The sequence below is a fragment of the Arvicola amphibius genome, chromosome 14 (genome assembly GCF_903992535.2).
Source record: "Arvicola amphibius chromosome 14, mArvAmp1.2, whole genome shotgun sequence".
Taxonomy (NCBI): domain Eukaryota; kingdom Metazoa; phylum Chordata; class Mammalia; order Rodentia; family Cricetidae; genus Arvicola; species Arvicola amphibius.
In genome coordinates this window covers 23,614,019-23,633,286 of record NC_052060.1, presented here as the reverse complement: position 1 = coordinate 23,633,286, position 19,268 = coordinate 23,614,019, and the positions used below count along the sequence as shown (strand labels likewise).

The window sequence follows — 19,268 nt, the reverse complement described above, 5'->3', positions numbered from 1 at the left end:
GCTTGCTTCTCTTCTTTGTGATGCTTTGTGTATTTCATTTACTAGCATGTTCCTCATGAGAATAAGGCCCTTCCTTTCTTTGTGGTATTATTTCCCATCGCATTAAGCATGAAGTTTTGATCTGTGTTAATTGAGGCTATTCCAGCCCTGTAGTCATCTATGACAAAGAGGGATGTACAAATACAAAGCATGCATTGACTTACCAGAGTTAATTTTTAGTTTCATTTTAAACAAATGGTTTAATTTGTTTGAAAAAATATATTATTTAGCCACAGAGATGCTAAGGCACAAAACAACCAGGCGCAGGTTCATGTGACAGGCAATTCTGAGTGTCAGTTTGGAGTGTCACCCTGAAACTATGTACCATTGACAGGAGAAACCATGCTTGAGCTGAAGCCTGGAGAAAGCAAGAAGTTCTTTCTCAGGTGCTTTCTCCAAAATGTCCCCTGAGAAGTGTCAGAGTGATGGATGTTTACTTGTTTAAACAGGACATTCTTTTTTGGCACTTAAACTCAAGATGTAGTACCTTGTGGCAAACTTCTCCTTATTAAATCAATTCACTCAGGCAAAGCATAGCCTGAATGTTACTATGCTGTCCCCTAGAGTGGACCCCAGATCAGGGTAAGGCTTTTCTCCATATATATTTAAAGAGATTCTACAAAACCCAGCTTTAGTAACAAATACAATTTAGTAACAAATAGTAACAAATTACAAATGGACCATGTGGAAGTAGGATTAATAGAAATGTTAGTATCAGTGATATCATTTATATACGTCCTTTAAGTTACAAAAAAGTGGGAAGAAGCTACCAAAACATACCTAAGAAGTCAAACACAGTGTAACGTTGCAACTTTTATGGTTCACATTTCTGATAAATATAGCTTAGTATATATGAAAGAAATAAATAACATTTTAAGATCATTTAATTTTTATATATGAGTATATGCCTGTGCGTATGGGTGTGTGTTGTGTATGTGCTGGAGTCCACGGTGTTCAGAAAATGGCATTGGATCTCCTGGAATTGGAGTTACAGGCGAATGTGAACGAAGGTACTAGAAACTGAAAGTGGGCCCTCTGCAAGAGTAGCAAACACTTATAAGTTATGTCTCCAGCTCCAAGAAACATGCAAATAAATATTCACGCATTTGACACTTGTAAAGGCATCTCGTCATAAACACAAAATATTTAAAATTAGTAACTGCTGAAAATATTTTTACACTGTTTATTAAATACAGAGGATGTCTTCAAATACTTTCAAAAGACTGAAAGGAAACTATTTTTATAATTCTATTTATGCAATAAATTTAACAGTAAAAGTAAAAAAGACAGTGTCAGTTTTAGACCACAAAGTAACAGGATTTGTCGGAGAATATAGTCACCAAAATTATAAAGTATTTTGGATGATCAAAGTAATCCTAGATAGAACTTCCGAGCTATTAGACACATACATAGAAAATAAAGTGGCAAGCATATGGGCTAACCTATACTATTTTCCTTACTTCAAAAGTAAATATGATTAAATTTGAGCATGGTTTAAAAATAAACACATGGGCTATAAACTTAGAATATAAGAAACCAAATATAACCCAATATAAGAAGATTGTCTCTGTCAAAAACCCAAGCATTTTCAGACAGGATTTTAAAAATCAATAACATAGCTGATACAAATAGGAGGCTATAGCAAAAACTGCCTATGCAAACTGTGACAAACAACAAAAACAATCAGCAACAACAGAACATTGAATATAACTGTGTGAGTTTAGCACAAAATAAATGAGAGACCAGATTAATGACCATGATAAATCTTTTTTTCATGGTTTATTTTTTTATATTTAAAAATTTCCATCTCTTCCCCTCCTCCTCCCCCTTTCCTCCCCTCCTTTTCCCCCTTCCCTCCCCTCCCCTCCACCCATACCTCCCCTCCCTCCCTCTCAAGGCCAAGGAGCCATCAGGGTTCCCTACTCTATGCTAAGACCAAGGTCCTCCCAACTTCCCCCAGGTCCAGGAAGGTGATCGACCAAGCTGAGAAGGCTCCCACAGAGCCCGTCCATGCAGAAGAATCAGAGCCCAGCGCCATTGTCCTTTGCTTCTTAGTCAGCCCCCACTGTTGGCCACATTCAGAGAGACGGGTTTGGTCGCATGATCCATCAGTCCCATTCCAACTGGAGTTGGTGATCTCCCATTAGTTCTGTCCCACTGTCTCCATGAGTGAACGCACCCCTCACGTTCCTGACTTTCTTTCTCATGTTCTCTCTCCTTCTGCTCCTCATTAGGACCCTGGGAGCTCAGTCCAGTGCTCCAATGTGGGGCTCAGTCATTTTCTTCATCTATCGCCAGGTGGAGGTTCCCTCATGTTCCTGACTTTCTTTCTCATGTTCTCTCTCCTTCTGCTCCTCATCAGGACCTTGGGAGCTCAGTCCGGTGCTCCAATGTGGGGCTCTGTCATTTTCTTCATCTATCGCCAGGTTCTATGGTGATATGCAAGAAATTCATCAGTATGGCTATAGGAACTGGCCCTCCTGAAAAGGCCAGTTCCTATAGCCATGATAAATCTTTTATATATCAAAATATATTACTCTGACTAGAAACTCACCAATTTCAAAATTATTGAATCAATTTCATGTTAAAAAATCAAGACCAATGGAGGGAGAGGAGATTAGGAATATTAAGAATATACAATCAAATTGGGAGATATTTAAAATACTAACACGAGTAATTATTAAGGACCATTTGGACATGTCTATAAATATCCCTGTCTTTTCCAGTCATTTACCTGTGAGTTCAGACAGTGAGTCTTCTAGAGAATTCGAACAGAACAGTGTTCTACTGTCAACAGGACAAAGATCACATGGGAAATGTTTATTCTTGTATTGCCCTAATTATTTTGTACAATGGACATTTATTATTTGAGACTTTGTTGTTACAAGAAAGGTTCTAATGAGCAAGTGTGCATGTTTCTCTGTGTGCACAGGTGAGCCACCCTGCAGCACAGATAAATATAAATAGAATTTACACTATATTTAGAATTATAATGAACAAAATCCCTTAAAATACATAGCACTTTGTATTTTCTTTTGGTTTTTTAAGACAGGATTTCTCTGCAGCTATGGAACCTGTCCTGGAACTAGCCCTTGTAGACCAGACTGGCCTTGAACTCACAGAGATCCCCTGCCTCTGTCTGCCAAGTACTGGGATTAAAGGCGTGCGCCACCACTGGCCAGTATATTTTCTTTTTCTTTATAGGGCACTATTGAATCATTTTTCATACTCTAACAGATAATTTGTGCTTTTGTGTTTCATAATTTTGCCTTTATGATTGAAAAAAGTAGTTTAAGCTAAATTATGTTTCTTTGATCATCTTTCCTGTTGAAAAGGTTTGCCATTTTGTTTCAAATTTCTTTCTATTTTTCCCTCTTATTTAGTACCTAGAGCTCTTATGTTTTCTTATTTTTATAATATATTGTTACATTCTTCCAGCCTATTCCTTATTTTTCAGTACTTATTCTGCTACAAGCTTAGTTGTGTATGGTTAGTAATTAGGATAGCACCATAGATATTCTAGAGTTAGTTTTTCAAATTTTACTTTGTAAAATTGTTGTTAATGTTAAAATTTGCTATTTAAGCACATTCTACTGTCTGTTCTTACTCCTCATCTCCCATTGATGTTAAATAAGAATAGATATATGTGACTTTAAATAACAAAAAATTAAGAAAGGTGTATTAGATTTATCAAAGTGGAAAGTCGTTCTATAATTTTTTTCACACTTGGACTAGAAATATGTCTCAACTTAGAGTGCTTTGCTAGCAAACCAAAGTCCCAGATTTATGTTCACAGCTACAATAAAATGGGGTGGGAGTTGATTAATATCGAAAGTTATATTGGTTTTCTTTTTTATTTTAATTTATTTTTAAAATTTCATTCTACCTTCCATCCATAATTCTTCCCCCATCCCTCCTCCCATGCTTCTCTGCCCTCCTGCCCCACTCCACCCCACCCCCGATGCCCTCTCCTCCATCCAACCCCTCTCATGGGAGTCAACAAAATCCGGCACATTAAGTTGGGGCAGGACCAAGCTCTCCGCCTGCATTAAGACTGAGCAAGGCATCCAACCATAGGGAATGGGCTCCTACAAGCTATCTCATGCATCAGGCATAGATTTTGGGCCTACTGCCAGGTACCTCACAGATAGTTCAAGCATCACCACTGTCTCCCACATATTGAGGGTCTAGTTCAGTTTCATGGAGTCTCCACAGCTGTCAGTCTAGAGTGGATGAGTTTCCACGAGCTTGGTTCAGTTGTCTCTGTTGATTTCTCCATCATGATTTTGACCTCCCTTGCTCATCTATTCCCTTCTTCCACTCTTCGACTGGATTCCTGGAGCTCAGCCTTGTGCTTAGTTGTCGATCTCTGCATGTGGTTCCTTCATTTCCTGGATAAAGGCTCTAAGATTGTAGTTGGGGTATTCAGCAATCTGGTTACAGGGGAAGTACAGTCTGGCTCTCTCTCCCGTATTGCTTTGAGTATTGCTGGGGTCATTGCTGTGGATTCTTGGGAACTTCCCTATACCAGGTTTCTCCCTAAGCAGACAGTGGCTCTCTCTATCAACATCTTTCTTTCATTGCCTTCCCACCCCGTCCCTCTCCCCACTCTACCACCTGGTTCTCTCATGCTTTCATCTACCACCCCTCTTCTTTAATGCCCCCTCACCCACTGCTAGTTTATCTGGGAGATCTCATCTAATTCCCCTTTCCTGGGTGATCCATGTGTCCCTCCTTGTTACCTAGCTTTTCTGGAGCTGTGGATTGTAGTTTGATTATTCTTTGCTTTACACCTAATATCCACTTATGAGTGATCACATACCGTGTTTGTCTTTCTGAGTCTCGGTTACCTTACTCAAGATGTTTTTTTTTTTTTTTCTAGCTCCATCCACTTGCCTACAAATTTCATGATGGCATTGTTTTTCACAATTGAGTAATACTCCATTGGAAATTTTCCATATTTTCTTTATCCTTTTTTCAGGTGAGGGGCATCTAGGCTTTTTGCAGGTTCTGGCTATTAGGCTATTAGGAATAATGCTGCTGTAAATATTGGTCAAGTGTCCCTGTGGTATGTTTGCATATCTTTTGGGTATGTGCCCTGGAGTGGTATTGCTGGGTCTTGAGGTAGATTTATTCTAATTTAACCATCTGGAAAGTACTGAATTAAATTATTCCAAAACTTTCTTTCATTGCTAATATTTTACAACTCTTGGATTTATTTCCCTTTGGCATCATACACCTCACGAGAAATGAATGCTATTTAAATATATGGATTAAACTGAGCACTGGAACCAAATGTGTTTATTAATCACTAGAGAAAATACTATGTTTTAGTAAAAAAAAAAAAAAACCCTGAAAATTCCAGTGATTTACAAATGTCAAATTTGATTTTTATGTTCATCTAAGATCAACAAGGAGATTCTTAGAAGTCTCTTCACCATCAAAAGAAAGAAAAAAAAAAACGAAAATGAAAAGTTCATTTTGACATGTGCAGTTTTGGAGGCCTTTAAATAAAATATTTTTCACATTTAATTGCCAACATCACACACTGACACTTATTCTCATCTCTGTATGTAGTCATATAAATGGGAAAGCGTCAAATCCTTTCTTCATAATAATATATTTTATTTGTGTAAAACTAAAGAGGAATGTAACAGAAACAAGTAATCTTTGGTTTTGTTTTGTTTTGTATTTTGAGACAGGGTTTCTCTGTAGCTTTGGAGTCTGTCCTGGAACTAGTTCTTGTAGACCAGGTTGTCCTCGAACTCACAGAGATCTGCCTGCCTCTAAAGGTGTGCACCACTACTTCCTGGCACAAGTAACCTTTTGAGTGAACATTTAATAAACAAAATTGAATATAATGTTCACTTTTATTACCTTCAATTTTTTTTCTTTATTTCAAGATACTTTCAACAACAGAAATTATTTGATTTTACCATAGCAACTAATAAGGGACAAGTTGAAGGAGGGAATCTCATTGTGAATTTGGGGTACTTGGCTTAGAATTATAATTGCAATATTTCCTGTTACGATTTTTAAACAATCTTACCACCTACTTGATCCATAACTTTCTTTTCTCATCCTAAAAACAAAGATGATTACTATTCCACTTTTCAGGTGTATCATCATACACACAAACCATTGTTTGTACTTAGCAGCTTTGTCTTTTTAAAATCACAGTTAGCAATAGTTTTATTATTTGCTAAATGAGCACATCATGAGTTTTATAAATTTAATATTTCCTTTAAACATCACACAGTGGGTAACAAATTCAGACCTAACGATAAACACTTGATTCAGTTAATTTGTTCCCATTATGTTCTCATTTTTTTATTGATTCAATTTGACTCAGTGATAAGTTAATAATTTAATATTATTTAAAGTGATATTTAAAATTATTTTACCAGACCCTTATATTTTACACAAATGATTCAGAGGAAAGTTTGAAAGTAGGAGGAAAAGTTGCATATTGAGAAAGCAAACTGGTGAGTTATGTTGTAATAGGAGAGGTGGTACAGCTGGTTAAGGACATCAGGATGGTGTGCCCAGTCCACTGTCAGTCACCTTGGAGATCATATCATAATACTGACAGACATCGTATTTGGAGAATTATATATGGTTTTTAAGAGTGAATGTTAAAAGGATTAGATTATAGGAAACTATAAAAGCCTTAATTCTAAATCAAAGTTTTTGATGAACCTGTAATTGCTATCCACAATACATAGGCGATTTCATCTCACAGTAGTCTATCAAATACCTCCGAGTAATGGTAGTAAATGAAACAGAAGGCTCCACAAGAAGTTATGATGATGTGAAGCACAATGAATAAAATTCAAAGAGAAATCGCCTCTATGATGATGACTGGGTAACATACTGATATATGCATATACAGAACATCATTAAGAATCATTTTATTGACTAGTAGTTTTTGGTTATTCCCTAGACCTCTGGGCTATCTGGTTATGTTGGTTATGGGTTCGTTTTCTAAAGTGAACCTTAGATCAAATCAGAAACTGGTTGGCTATTCCCACAGTTCTATGGCACCATTGCCCTAGTATACATTGTAGGTAGGGCATATTGTAGATTAAAGACCTTGTGACTAGTTTGGTGTCCATATTTCTCTTTCGGGAGCCTGTGGAGAACCTTCCCACACATAAGGATGAGGGCTCCATGTAGTCACCAGCTCAACCTCTTCATGTTCACTGAGTTGTGTGGGCATTGTGCTCAGCAATTGGGTCCTGCTGTCAGTTTGTGTAGGAATTTACATGGGACCTCTTTGTCCAACATCAACTGAATGTATCCTAGTACCACAATGGAAGCCTACATGGCTGGGGCTCCACATCCTTAATTACTAGAAGTCCTCTTTATGATGACTTTTTTAATAGGCTCCAGGAAGTTTCCACTGTCATAAGTTTCCATACCACCTCCTAAGTGCCCATCGTTCCAGCTATCTCTTCCTGTACTCTCTCCTTCAACCCTATCTCGCCCACCCCCTGCTCTTGTCTCTGCTCTCCTCCAGTCTGCTCATATTTTTGTTTTCCCCTTTCAAGGTTATCCTTGTATTTCCTCCTATACCACTCCTTTTTACATAACCACTTTGAGTCTATGGACTACAGCTTTGTTATCATTTACTTAATGGCTAATAGTCCATAATAATTGAATACATACTATATTTATCTTTTTGGGTCTCAGTTACCTCACTAAAGATTGTTTTATTTCATCCATTTAACATATATATAATATGCTAATATATATATATATAGATAGATAGATAGATAGATAGATAGATAGATAGATTAGGTTGTTTCCAGGTTCTGGCTATGATGAATAAAACTGCAATGAACATAGTTGATAAAGTGTCCTTGTGGTAGGACAGAGCATTCTTTGGCTATATATCCAAGATGGTGTAACTGGTTCTTGGGATAGATCAATTCCCAACATTCTTTTTTTTTTTTTTTTTTTTTTTTTTTTTTTTTTTTTGGAGTTGTCAGAACCAAGTATCTTTATTTTTTTTTTCCCTCATGGTTTATTTTTTTTATATTTAAAAATTTCCATCTCCTTCCCTCCTCCTCCCCCCTCCCTCCCCTCCTCCTCCCCCTTCCCTCCCCTCCTTCTCCCCCTTCCCTCCCCTCCCTTCCACCCATACCTCCCCTCCCTCCCTCTCAAGGCCAAGGAGCCATCAGGGTTCCCCACTCTATGCTAAGACCAATGTCCTCCCAACTCCCCCCAGGTCCAGGAAGGTGATCGACCAAGCTGAGAAGGCTCCCACAGAGCCCGTCCATGCAGAAGAATCAGAGCCCAGAGCCATTGTCCTTTGCTTCTCAGTCAGCCCCCGCTGTTGGCCACATTCAGAGAGACGGGTTTGGTACATGATCCATCAGTCCCATTCCAACTGGAGTTGGTGATCTCCCATTAGTTCTGTCCCACCGTCTCCATGAGTGAACGCACCTCTCTCGTTCCTGACTTTCTCCCTCATGTTCTCGCTCCTTCTGCTCCTCATCAGGACCATGGGAGCTCAGTCCAGTGCTCCAACATTCTTAAGAACACTGTTTTGATTTCCATAGTGACTGTACAAAGTTGCACTCTCATCAGCAATGGAGGAGTTCGTTGCCCTTGCTCCACATCCTTGCCAGCATAAGCTGTCACTTACATTATTGATCTTAGCTATTCTGACAGGTTGATGGAATCTCAAGGTGGTTATGATTGCATTTCCTTAGTGCCAAAGGATGTTGAACACTTCTGCTTTTTAATTTTTCTTTAAAAAATTGAAAATATATTCTTCTCTCTTACAATACATCCTGATCATAGCTTCCTCTCCCTCCATCCTTCTCACCGAGATCCACTCCCCGCCTTGCCCCCTCTTCAGAAAAGAACAGGCCTTCTAGAGACAATAACCAAGCAGGACAAAGCAAGATACAACAGACAAGGCAAAGGCCCTCATATCAAGGCTGGGTGAGACAACTTCATAGGAAGAAAATTGTCAAGGGCAGGCCAAGGAGTCAGAGATACACCTTCACCCACTAACAGCCACAATAAATAAGCAGAGAGCCTGACGCAAACACATGTAGGCTCTGTGCTTACCACTTCAGTGTTCAGCCCCTGTGAGCCCCGCTTAGCTGATTTGGTGCCAAGAACATTTCATCAATCATTTCTCAGCAATTTGAGAATCTTCTGCTGAAAATTCTCTGTTTAGATCTGCATGACTTTTTTTTTTTAAAAAAAAAAATACACTATCTGGTGTTTGTATATTTAGTTTTTTGAGTTCTTTATATAATTTGGCTATTAGATAGAAGACTTTATATTGGATGTGGAGTTGGTAAAACTCTTTTTCTATTCTTGTAGCTGCCAGTTTGTCCTTTATTTGCTAGAAACTTTTCAGTTTCCTGAGTTCCCATTTATTAAGTGTTAATCTTAGCGCCTGTTCTATCAAGTTCAGTTCAGAAAACTATCTTCTGTTCCAATGATTTCAAGGCTATTCCTCAGTGTTGCTGATGTCTTGAATCCATTTGGACTTGAGTTTTGTGCAGGGTGAAAGGTATGGTTTTATTTGCACTCTTCTGCACTCTGACCTCTAGTTTGACCAGCCCAATTTGTTAAAGATACTTTCTGTTTTCTGGCTTATTTATAAAAAAAAATAGTTTCAATGTGGGTTTGGGTTTATGCCTGTGTGTTCAGTTGATTCCATTGATCAGCATGTCTGTTTTCTTCAATACCCCAGGAGTCTTATTACTATAGCTGTGTAGTACAAAGTTATATCAGTGACACTGTTACCTCCAGCAGTTCTTTTATTTTGCAAGATAGTTTTTGATATGCTGGGGTTTTTGTTTTTTTCTCATGATGTTGAGAGCTTGCCTTTAAAGATCTGCAATTAACTGTGTTTAAGTTTCAATGGAGATTACATTGAATCTTTGGTTTGCTTTTGTTTTACATTAACAGTAAAAAAGGGCTATTTTTTTCCTATGTTAATCCTTCTGAGCCATGAGCATGGAGCTCTCTCCATCTTCTGACATATTGAGGACTTGAAGCTTTTGTTGTACAACTCTTTCACTTGCTTGGTTAGATGTACCACAAGGTATTTTCTACTATTGGAGACTGTTGTTAAAGTTGTTTCCCTGATTTTTTTTTTCAGTGTGTTTGTCATTTGCATCTAGGAGGGCTGCTTATTTTTCAGGGTTAATCTTGTTTCCAGTCACTTCACTGAAGATATTTGTTAGATGTAGGAGTTCCCTGGTAGAATTTTTCGGGCCACTTATTTATACTCTGATATAATCTGTAAATAATTGTACTTTGACTTTTTCTTTTTCATTTTGTACCTCTTTGATCTCCACCATTTTTCTTACTGCTCTAACTAGAACTTTAACTACTTTATGGAATAGATATAGAGAGGTAGTACGCTGTGTCATGTTCTTAATTTTCATGGACTTGCTGTAAATTTCTCCCTATTTAGTAGATTATACAAGTAATTACTACTACTGGGTATCATATTGTAAAGTAGAACTTCAGAAATTATGCTGGAATAAAGAATACACTGATTTTTAGTAGATATATTATCAAATTCTTCCATTGTCAATCATTACATAAGCCTAATTTACTTGGTATCCCTGGTCCTGTGTGTATGTTTTTGTGTGTATTGCAAGGCTTAGAATTGACTATAATATATATTTTCTGAGTCTGTGTTCATTTATTAAAAATTGGAACATAATTCATATCAATATCTGGATAATATCTGGAACTTAGTGTATGTCTGCTATAGCCATTTACTGAGAACAAAAGAGACTTTACCAATCATTTTCTAGGCCTATGAATATTGGATATTAAATACATATTAATAAAATTTGGTTTAGACTGGTGAATTGTAAATATTAATATACTTATAATACAAATCAATCAGTTCAATAACCTAATCTAAAAACTGTCATGCATAAACATTTCCTAATTTTACCTGGGTTATAAATGTAGACTAAAAAATGTTCTTTTATTTGAGTACTTGGGTCATGGGAATAACATGAAATATCATAGAAGCTTGGAATTGTCTGTGAAATATGAAAAAGTCTAGTTTTCTTTAGGAGAGTGTTCATGCAGTTTGTTGGGGGAAGGAGCAAAGAGGAGCATCAGTATTGAGAGAGGAATAATTAACCTGTATCAGTCTTGTTATTCTTCTCGGGTCTGATACGTTCTCCTTTATTCTCCTTAATAAGTGATATTACCTTCAAAAACCTAGATGTTTAGCATTTCTCTTTTTCTTGTGATTAGGCAACTGTGGACCATGCTGTTTGTAATCCTTTACAGTTTATAAATAACTAGTACTTGAATATTGATTTATGTTAGCTTTTATTTCATTATACTCTTTCCTCTTTCCTTTCTATTTTTTAATTTTCAGGAATAAAGTGGTTGTTAGTAAAAACACTAACAACATCATAGCAAAATGAAGTTCTTCCTTCTGCTTTCCCTCATTGGGTTCTGCTGGGCTCAGTATGACCCACACACTCAGTATGGACGAAGTGCTATTGTCCACCTGTTCGAGTGGCGCTGGGTTGATATTGCCAAGGAATGTGAGAGATACTTAGCTCCTAATGGATTTGGAGGGGTACAGGTAATATTTGTTCACAATTTAAATGCAGAGTTCACTGTGCATATATAAATTTGTTTTCTATATATTTTGATTATTTTTAGCAAAGTTTTATTTCACACATAACTTTCTTGAGGAATAAAAAAGTTTAGGGGATGGTAACTTTGTTTTTTGTTTTAGGACACCAGGAGGTCCTCTCCATTGTGCTGTCAATGATTTTAGTGGTTCTAACACAACAGGTCCACAAGCACACAGCCTAAGAATTGCAGGATCATTCATATTTTTCTAAAGGGTTTATTTATTAATTTATTTAAAGGGTTTATTAAGTAAACTATAATCTGATAATGTTGGTTGTTTTATTTGTAGGTCTCTCCACCCAATGAAAATCTGGTAGTTAACAGTCCTTCAAGACCTTGGTGGGAAAGATACCAACCAATTAGCTACAAAATTTGCTCAAGGTCTGGAAATGAAGATGAATTCAAGGATATGGTGACTAGGTGTAACAATGTTGGTGTAAGTGAAGTCATATTTCTTTTGAAGTCATTATTTGAAAAACCAATTTCAATCTTGTATTTCTTATACTTCTTGAAAAAATGCTTCATACTTTAATTTTTGTTTATATTTTAGTTATAGCTCAAAAGTAACTACTGCTTTATGGTCATGAAAATTTCTTTTATATAAACCATTTATAGAAGAACACTTGTAAAGAACAACTTTGTCTATTAATCCTCACAATCACACTCCCTTTCTACTATCCCTTTTTCTAGTCAGGAATTAGAAATTTCAGACTCAATATTTACTGCCATTTTATGATAAATAACTATTTCTCTTTTTAATATAGATCAGTATCTACCTTTTTCCCCTTCAGATATTAAAAATGACTCAAATTAACTCCTTTTAAAATCAATAATGTCCAAATTTTAATACAATTCTAGTTTTTTTTTTTAAACACTACGTTTCATTTGATTTTTTAGTGATAACAGTTTCTGGCTTTCCACTTATTTTTTTCTGTAAATCTTCAACTAAATATTAGGGCTGTTTGTGATCTTCATTCTACATTGGTTTTCTTTCACACATGACTTTTTGTATTGTCTAAGATTAAACTATAATGTATCAATATCTCTATCTATCATCTATCTATCTATCTATCTATCTACCTATCATCTATCTATCTATCTCTCTATCTATCCATCCATCTATCTATCATCTATCTCATGCTTTCTGTAAAGTTTAATTACACACATTTTATGTCCTCTAAATTGAACTGAAGCACACTTTTCTCTTCCAGGTCCGTATTTATGTGGATGCTGTCATGAATCACATGTGTGGAGTAGGGGCCGAAGCAGGAACAAGCAGTACATGTGGAAGTTATTTCAACCCAGGAACCAGGGACTTCCCAGAAGTTCCATACTCTGGTTGGGACTTTAATGACGGCAAATGTACGACTTCAAGTGGAGGCATTGAAAGCTACAATGATGCTTCTCAGGTGAGGAAGATGATCAGAATTTAAAGAAAATCTGCCCTCAGTATGTACATAGATCTTTTAGAATACTATTTGAAACACAGTTTAGAATCCTTAGTAAACACATTACTAAAATCTAGAAATGCAAATCAGTCTTTAAAAAGCTTCTCCTAGTTATTTAATGGCTCAAGGAAAGTGCTTTAAATATTAGAATTTCTGGGTTTGACTATTTTACCACATTAAAAGAAAGAAAGAAAGACAAGAGAGAGAAAGAAACAAAGCATTTTCTCAATCAACTCATAATACTAACTAGTTATTTCCTTATAGTTCAGTCTTCATAATGGAAAATATTCTTAAGTGTATTCACAGTAGATTGTGAATGTTCCCAGTGTCCCATAAACAGGCTTTATGAAGCTTCCTATAGACATGAATATGCGAATAGTCAAAAAGATTCTCAGGTGACAGGTAACATTTGAAACAATCACCATTTTGTTTTGCTTGCTTATTTGTTTGTTTCAATAGGTCAGAGATTGTCGTCTGTCTGGCCTTCTGGATCTTGCACTTGGAAAAGACTATGTTCGTACCACATTGGCTAACTATTTGAACCGTCTCATTGACATGGGTGTAGCAGGGTTCAGACTTGATGCTTCTAAGCACATGTGGCCTGGAGACATAAAGGCAATTTTGGACAAACTGAATAACTTAAATACACAATGGTTCTCTGAAGGAAGCAGACCTTTTATTTATCAAGAGGTAAAGTAATCCATTATATGTGTATATGTAAATGACATCATTTTTGTTAATCAGAAGATGGATGGAAGATTTTCTTAAATACAATTTCAATAGGTTAATGTCTGAGTGCTTTATGAAATGTGAAATTTATTTAACACTTTTATTGAGTGATAATAGGTTTAATTCTTTATCAAAAAAAGAGTCTAAGGGAGTGTAGAATATTTGTGTAGCCTGTGACATTACTGGGTCATTTAGTGTATACTCAGAGACAATTATCCTTGTCATTGACTTCAGCCAGTCTTTCTAAATTTAACTCTTGTCTGAGGTATTAAGTGTGTAAATTTGGGTAAACGGATTAATATTTCTGTTCACATTTTTCATGTAAAGAGGTTAGAATTGTTTTTTATTTGATTTCATTGAAAAACTAAATAAATTTGTAAGTGTTGAAATTGTTTATCTGACAGAAAGTAATTTGTATGAACTTCTAAATTTTCAATTATATGTTAAATTGAAATATGTCAGCCTTCTTAATTGAGCAAGAAATGGCACTGACATTAAGTTTCTTTCAATAGTGATGCATATGCTTTATAAAGAATCAAAGAAAATCTGTTAAAGCATCAAAGATGTAAGGGATTTATAGGATATGATTTTGGCATTAAACATTTTAATATTACTTTATCCAACGGACACTTTTCCCCTTTATCTCTACTAGGTGATTGATCTGGGTGGTGAGGCGATTACAAGTTCTGAGTACTATGGAAATGGCCGTGTGACAGAATTCAAGTATGGAGCAAAACTGGGCAATGTGATCCGCAAGTGGAATGGAGAGAAGATGGCCTACTTAAAGTAAATACATCAGACTCTGTCATTGTGTCTGTCACATATCTGTTGTCATCCCAATACATGGTCCTCTTAGAACATTGGAATTTATTAAATATTTACCAAGAAGTTAGCTATCAAGAAGATTCACTGCTTTCTAAGTTACAATTAATCATCTGGAATTAATAATTTTTACTTTAAATGTCAATAACAAAGGAGGCATTCTAGAGATACAAAATATCACCTAGAGATTTTTTTTTCTGTCTGAGATATGAGTCAATCAGATTTTGGTAATTATAATCTTCTAAAGTCAGATATTACTTTAAAACCATTTTACTCATAAAGAAAGCTATAATGTGGCAATTTTGTTCTACTTATATATTGCAATAACTAATTTGAAATGTTTAACTGTTTATAATACAGAGCGAAATATTCAATCTTATTTTGTTTTTCATTTTACACAATGTGATATGGAATTTTTACCCTTCTTGAGTTTATCTACATTACAATGTTACAGAAGCAATGTGGATGAAAAGCTAATAATAGCATACATAGAATCATGAACCATGTTAGACAATTACATATGTGTATATGCATATGGAAGAATGTTTTCCTGTGGAATAATCATTTAGCTTGAGAATCAATAGTTAAATCTAAATAGAAAGAAATACAGATTTAGGGTAACCTAAAGGTGTTGTAAAATAATAATATATTTATATTTTTTTAAAAAATAGAAACTGGGGCGAAGGTTGGGGTTTCATGCCTTCTGATAGAGCCCTTGTCTTTGTGGACAACCATGATAATCAGCGAGGTCATGGGGCTGGAGGATCATCCATCCTGACATTTTGGGATGCTAGGTAAATAAAAACCATTCTTTGATGATTTGTTACTTGCCCTTTAGCGATTTAAGTTTTCTATTCTTCTGTTATAATATTATTTTGTGATTTTCAGACTTTATAAAATGGCAGTTGGATTTATGTTGGCTCATCCTTATGGACTCACACGAGTAATGTCAAGTTATTATTGGCCAAGATATTTTGAGAATGGAGAGGTAAGTTTGAATGCATTTTTTTCCTAAGAAAAGGGAAGCAGTCATGTTTCAATTGGACATAAAAATTTTTCGTAAAATACATGCCATCAAATATTTATTTACTGTAGTGTTAGCAATATAAGCTTATTACAGAAGTATCCACTGCTTCATCACTAGGAAAAAACCTTGAAAATTGTAGAACAAGGTACATAAAGCAAAACACAGGCATCTGATCATACTTACCTTGTCTATTTGATATGAAGGCTGTGCATGGTAATACCTTTAAAGAAGGGAAACAAGTTTGCTTAATGCTATACTGGAGTCCTGCCTCATCTCGGGCATCGCACCAACCAGGGCTGAAAGGATAGTTGAAGCACAGCTCATTTATTAGGAAGAAGCAGCTGATAGTTATAGCCCAGGAAGAATAGCCAGTTGGAATCATGTGGTGATATACCTTTGGGGCCAGGAGAAGGAACTCCATAAGGTCATGTAGAAAAGAAAGAATATTTTAGTGGTCAGATAAATGGCAACCAGTCCTCATGGCCTTGGAGATGCATGCACTTATTAGTTGCTATATGCACCAAGAAACTACACCCAGGGATGTCTATCTGCTGAGGTCTGTTGGCATCCGAGGAAGGCAGGGATGGGTGTGGAGTTGAAGGAAGAAGTGGCCAAATCTTACCTCTCAGAATGAGAAAAATCTAGGTTTCAGGCATGCTTCAATACCTTAGCTTCAGGCCAGTCCTGTAGTTTAAAACTTGACCAAGATAAGTATTTGCTATGCACTTTTACATTTTTCAATGGAATGGAAAGAAATCATTCAATTTAACTGAGTTTATCTTAAAAAATATGCCTACAAAATTATGTTAAACTAAGCAAACAAATTTGAAGACTCATTCAGGAAATCTAAGGATTGCATATGCAATACATTAATCTGAACAATTTCAAAAAGCAGTAACGGTCTAGGGAGATGACTTAGAAGGTAATACTCTTGTAGGAGGAACAAGTGTTCAGTTCCTTGACATCTTGCAATGCTGACCAGTTTGTCATCTCACCTTTAACACAATTGCCCAATAGGTGGAGATCACAGTTTTCTGGACCACCAAAATGGCTAGCTCTGGGTTTATGGGAGAAACCCTTCCTGTATTGACAATGGAGAGAATGCTTGTTCAACTGTTTTAAGGAAGATGTGCCAATGTGTTGACAATCATAAAATGCATATTAAAATTTTGGAAAATTTATTATAGAATATCAGGATATATTTATTAGTACTTTTATTTAAAAGATGGTATGGAACATAAACTAATATAAATTTGGAAATTAACTATACTTGTTAAAGAATTTTACAGACATCATATTTTTTATAACAACAAACTGTTATTTCTATTTTAGAAATGATGAAATTTAGGCCTAGAGAACTTACAGATGTTTAATGAGCTTTTTAAAATAATTGGTAATGAAACCTTCTCTTTAATCTTTATCTTTCTGGTACAAATGCTCTTACCACTTTTGTGACATTAAAGAAGTAAGAGAGATAATAAGAAGTTATTGTAGGAAAAGGCTTGAGTGAATAAAAACGTGTAATTCTTTGAAATATGGCTCTAGAAAAATATGGTATATATACTCAAATAGGAAGAACTCAGTAAAGGTCTGTATAAATGTTGAAGAAGTTAGACACTAAGTAGATACTTTAGAAACTCAAGTAGCAGATTTTTTTTTTTTAGTTTAGCACAATGGAAGTGAGAATATGCATGATAAAATCCTGAAAAGTTTCTCTTTAATTAAGGATGTCAATAATTGGGTTGGACCACCAAATGACAATGGAGCAACCAAAGAAGTGACAATTAATGAAGATAGCACTTGTGGCAACGGCTGGGTCTGTGAACATCGATGGCGCCAGATAAGGTTAGGAGTGTCTAATACATACCTTGTCTAATAAGAAAATTGTTTAACTTTTTGTTTTAAATTGTTGAATATAAAGGGTACGAGCATTTTACATGATATTGTGCTTTTAGGAACATGGTTGCCTTCAGAAACATCGTCGGTTTTGAGCCTTTCTCAAACTGGTGGGATAATGGCAGCAATCAGGTAGCTTTTGGCAGAGGAAACAAAGGATTCATTGTCTTTAACAATGATGACTGGTAAGTGGAAATCAATTAAAGTAGGATTGTATATTCTTATATTTTTAGACACTTCCTTTCACTTCCTGTTCGTTTGTAGCTGAAAATATTTTCATTGATAGATTTAAATAAGTATAGTGACTTGAAAACTAGAAAAAAAATGATGCTCGTTCTTTACTTGTTTCTACATTTTTGTAGATTCCAAGTAGAGTTTTAGTATTGTTCTTTATTCTTACACTGTCATGTGCATATATTCTCATTCATATACTCATCTGTACAAAGCATATACACATTCAATAAAAATCTTAATAATCAGCACAAATATGGACATTATATTCAAAGTACATCCCCATTTCCTAGCTCTGTATCACAACTATTTCTTTTTCTGTTTCCTTGTTATCTAATCTTAAATTCTCTGCTGTTGTGTGATGATTAGTTTCAATGCATTTGTGTACTTGCTACGGCTGATGGTTTTCCTCAGGAGGCAGTTGAGTTTGGTTCTACAGATTCCAAAGGTTGGCCTTCCATTTTTGATCCATGCTTCTTTTTTTTTTCCTCCTTTAACATTTTCCTATATATACAACTATACTTAGAGAATCTCAGTGCAAGTAGTTGAAAATCTCAGTTGCAAGTTTTTTTTTTCTCATTTGGATTATTTTATGAGTTTCTTTTTTGATGCTGTGATTAAATAGCATGAACAAGTCAACTTACAGAAGAAAGATTTCATTTGGGCTTCCAAATCCAGGGATTAGAGTTTGTGAGAGCAAGGCATGAAGACAGGAGCCCTTATGGCTTACACTATGAACCACAGTACAATACAGAAAGAGCTGATTAGAAAATGTAGGAGTCTTTTTTTCCCTCAAGGTCTGTTTTCAGTGACACAATTTCTCCAATTATCTATGTATCTATTTATCTATATCTATCTATCTTGGTTCTAAGTTTTATTTTTTAGTACCAAGGTTAGGACATTATTTAATTTGGAGATAGTCTGTTTTCGTGAAGTTGCCTTTGTTGAACTTGACTTTTTACTTTTTACCTTTTCAGGGCTCTGTCAACAACTTTACAGACTGGTCTCCCTGCTGGCACATATTGTGATATCATTTCTGGAGATAAAATTAATGGCTATTGCACCGGAATTCAAGTCTATGTTTCTGACGATGGCACCGCTCAATTTTCTATTAGTAACTCTGCTGAAGACCCATTTATTGCTATCCATGTGGAATCAAAAATATAAAATTTAAAATAAATACATACTGAGAGCATCAAAAAAATCATTTGTAATTTTTTTTGCATAATTTAATTTTTATACTTCAGCCACATTTAGCAAAATCTATTACAGCAATAATACTGAATTGGTAAAAAAAAAAAAGCACATTAAAATCGTATATAATTTTAAGAAAGTTACATACAGGTTTTTAATATATTTTAGAAGATTATCTTTCAATTATTTGTCAAAGGCAATTCCCAGATTTAAGAGGATGTCCTGTCAGATATTGT

The 19,268-nt window shown here is 35.5% G+C and overlaps 1 protein-coding gene across 2 annotated transcripts in view; it reads left to right on the top strand.

Moving 5' to 3' along the window:
- The window catches only part of LOC119801273 (alpha-amylase 1-like), a 52,383-nt gene extending 33,361 nt beyond the window's left edge, over positions 1 to 19,022 (top strand). Inside the window, exons 1-11 of one of the 2 annotated variants that reach the window (XM_038311773.1) lie at positions 6,487 to 6,524; positions 11,420 to 11,632; positions 11,975 to 12,121; positions 12,897 to 13,094; positions 13,593 to 13,823; positions 14,515 to 14,648; positions 15,356 to 15,478; positions 15,573 to 15,672; positions 17,438 to 17,556; positions 17,667 to 17,792; positions 18,816 to 19,022. In XM_038311773.1, coding sequence (XP_038167701.1) covers positions 11,465 to 11,632; positions 11,975 to 12,121; positions 12,897 to 13,094; positions 13,593 to 13,823; positions 14,515 to 14,648; positions 15,356 to 15,478; positions 15,573 to 15,672; positions 17,438 to 17,556; positions 17,667 to 17,792; positions 18,816 to 19,005 — 1,536 coding nt within the window. In that variant the 5' untranslated portion in view covers positions 6,487 to 6,524; positions 11,420 to 11,464 and the 3' untranslated portion in view covers positions 19,006 to 19,022. Of the gene's footprint in view, positions 1 to 6,486; positions 6,525 to 11,419; positions 11,633 to 11,974; positions 12,122 to 12,896; positions 13,095 to 13,592; positions 13,824 to 14,514; positions 14,649 to 15,355; positions 15,479 to 15,572; positions 15,673 to 17,437; positions 17,557 to 17,666; positions 17,793 to 18,815 lie in introns of those variants that run through there. The other variant, XM_038311772.1, reaches the window with a different exon arrangement.
- The last annotated feature ends 246 nt before the right edge of the window (positions 19,023 to 19,268 follow it).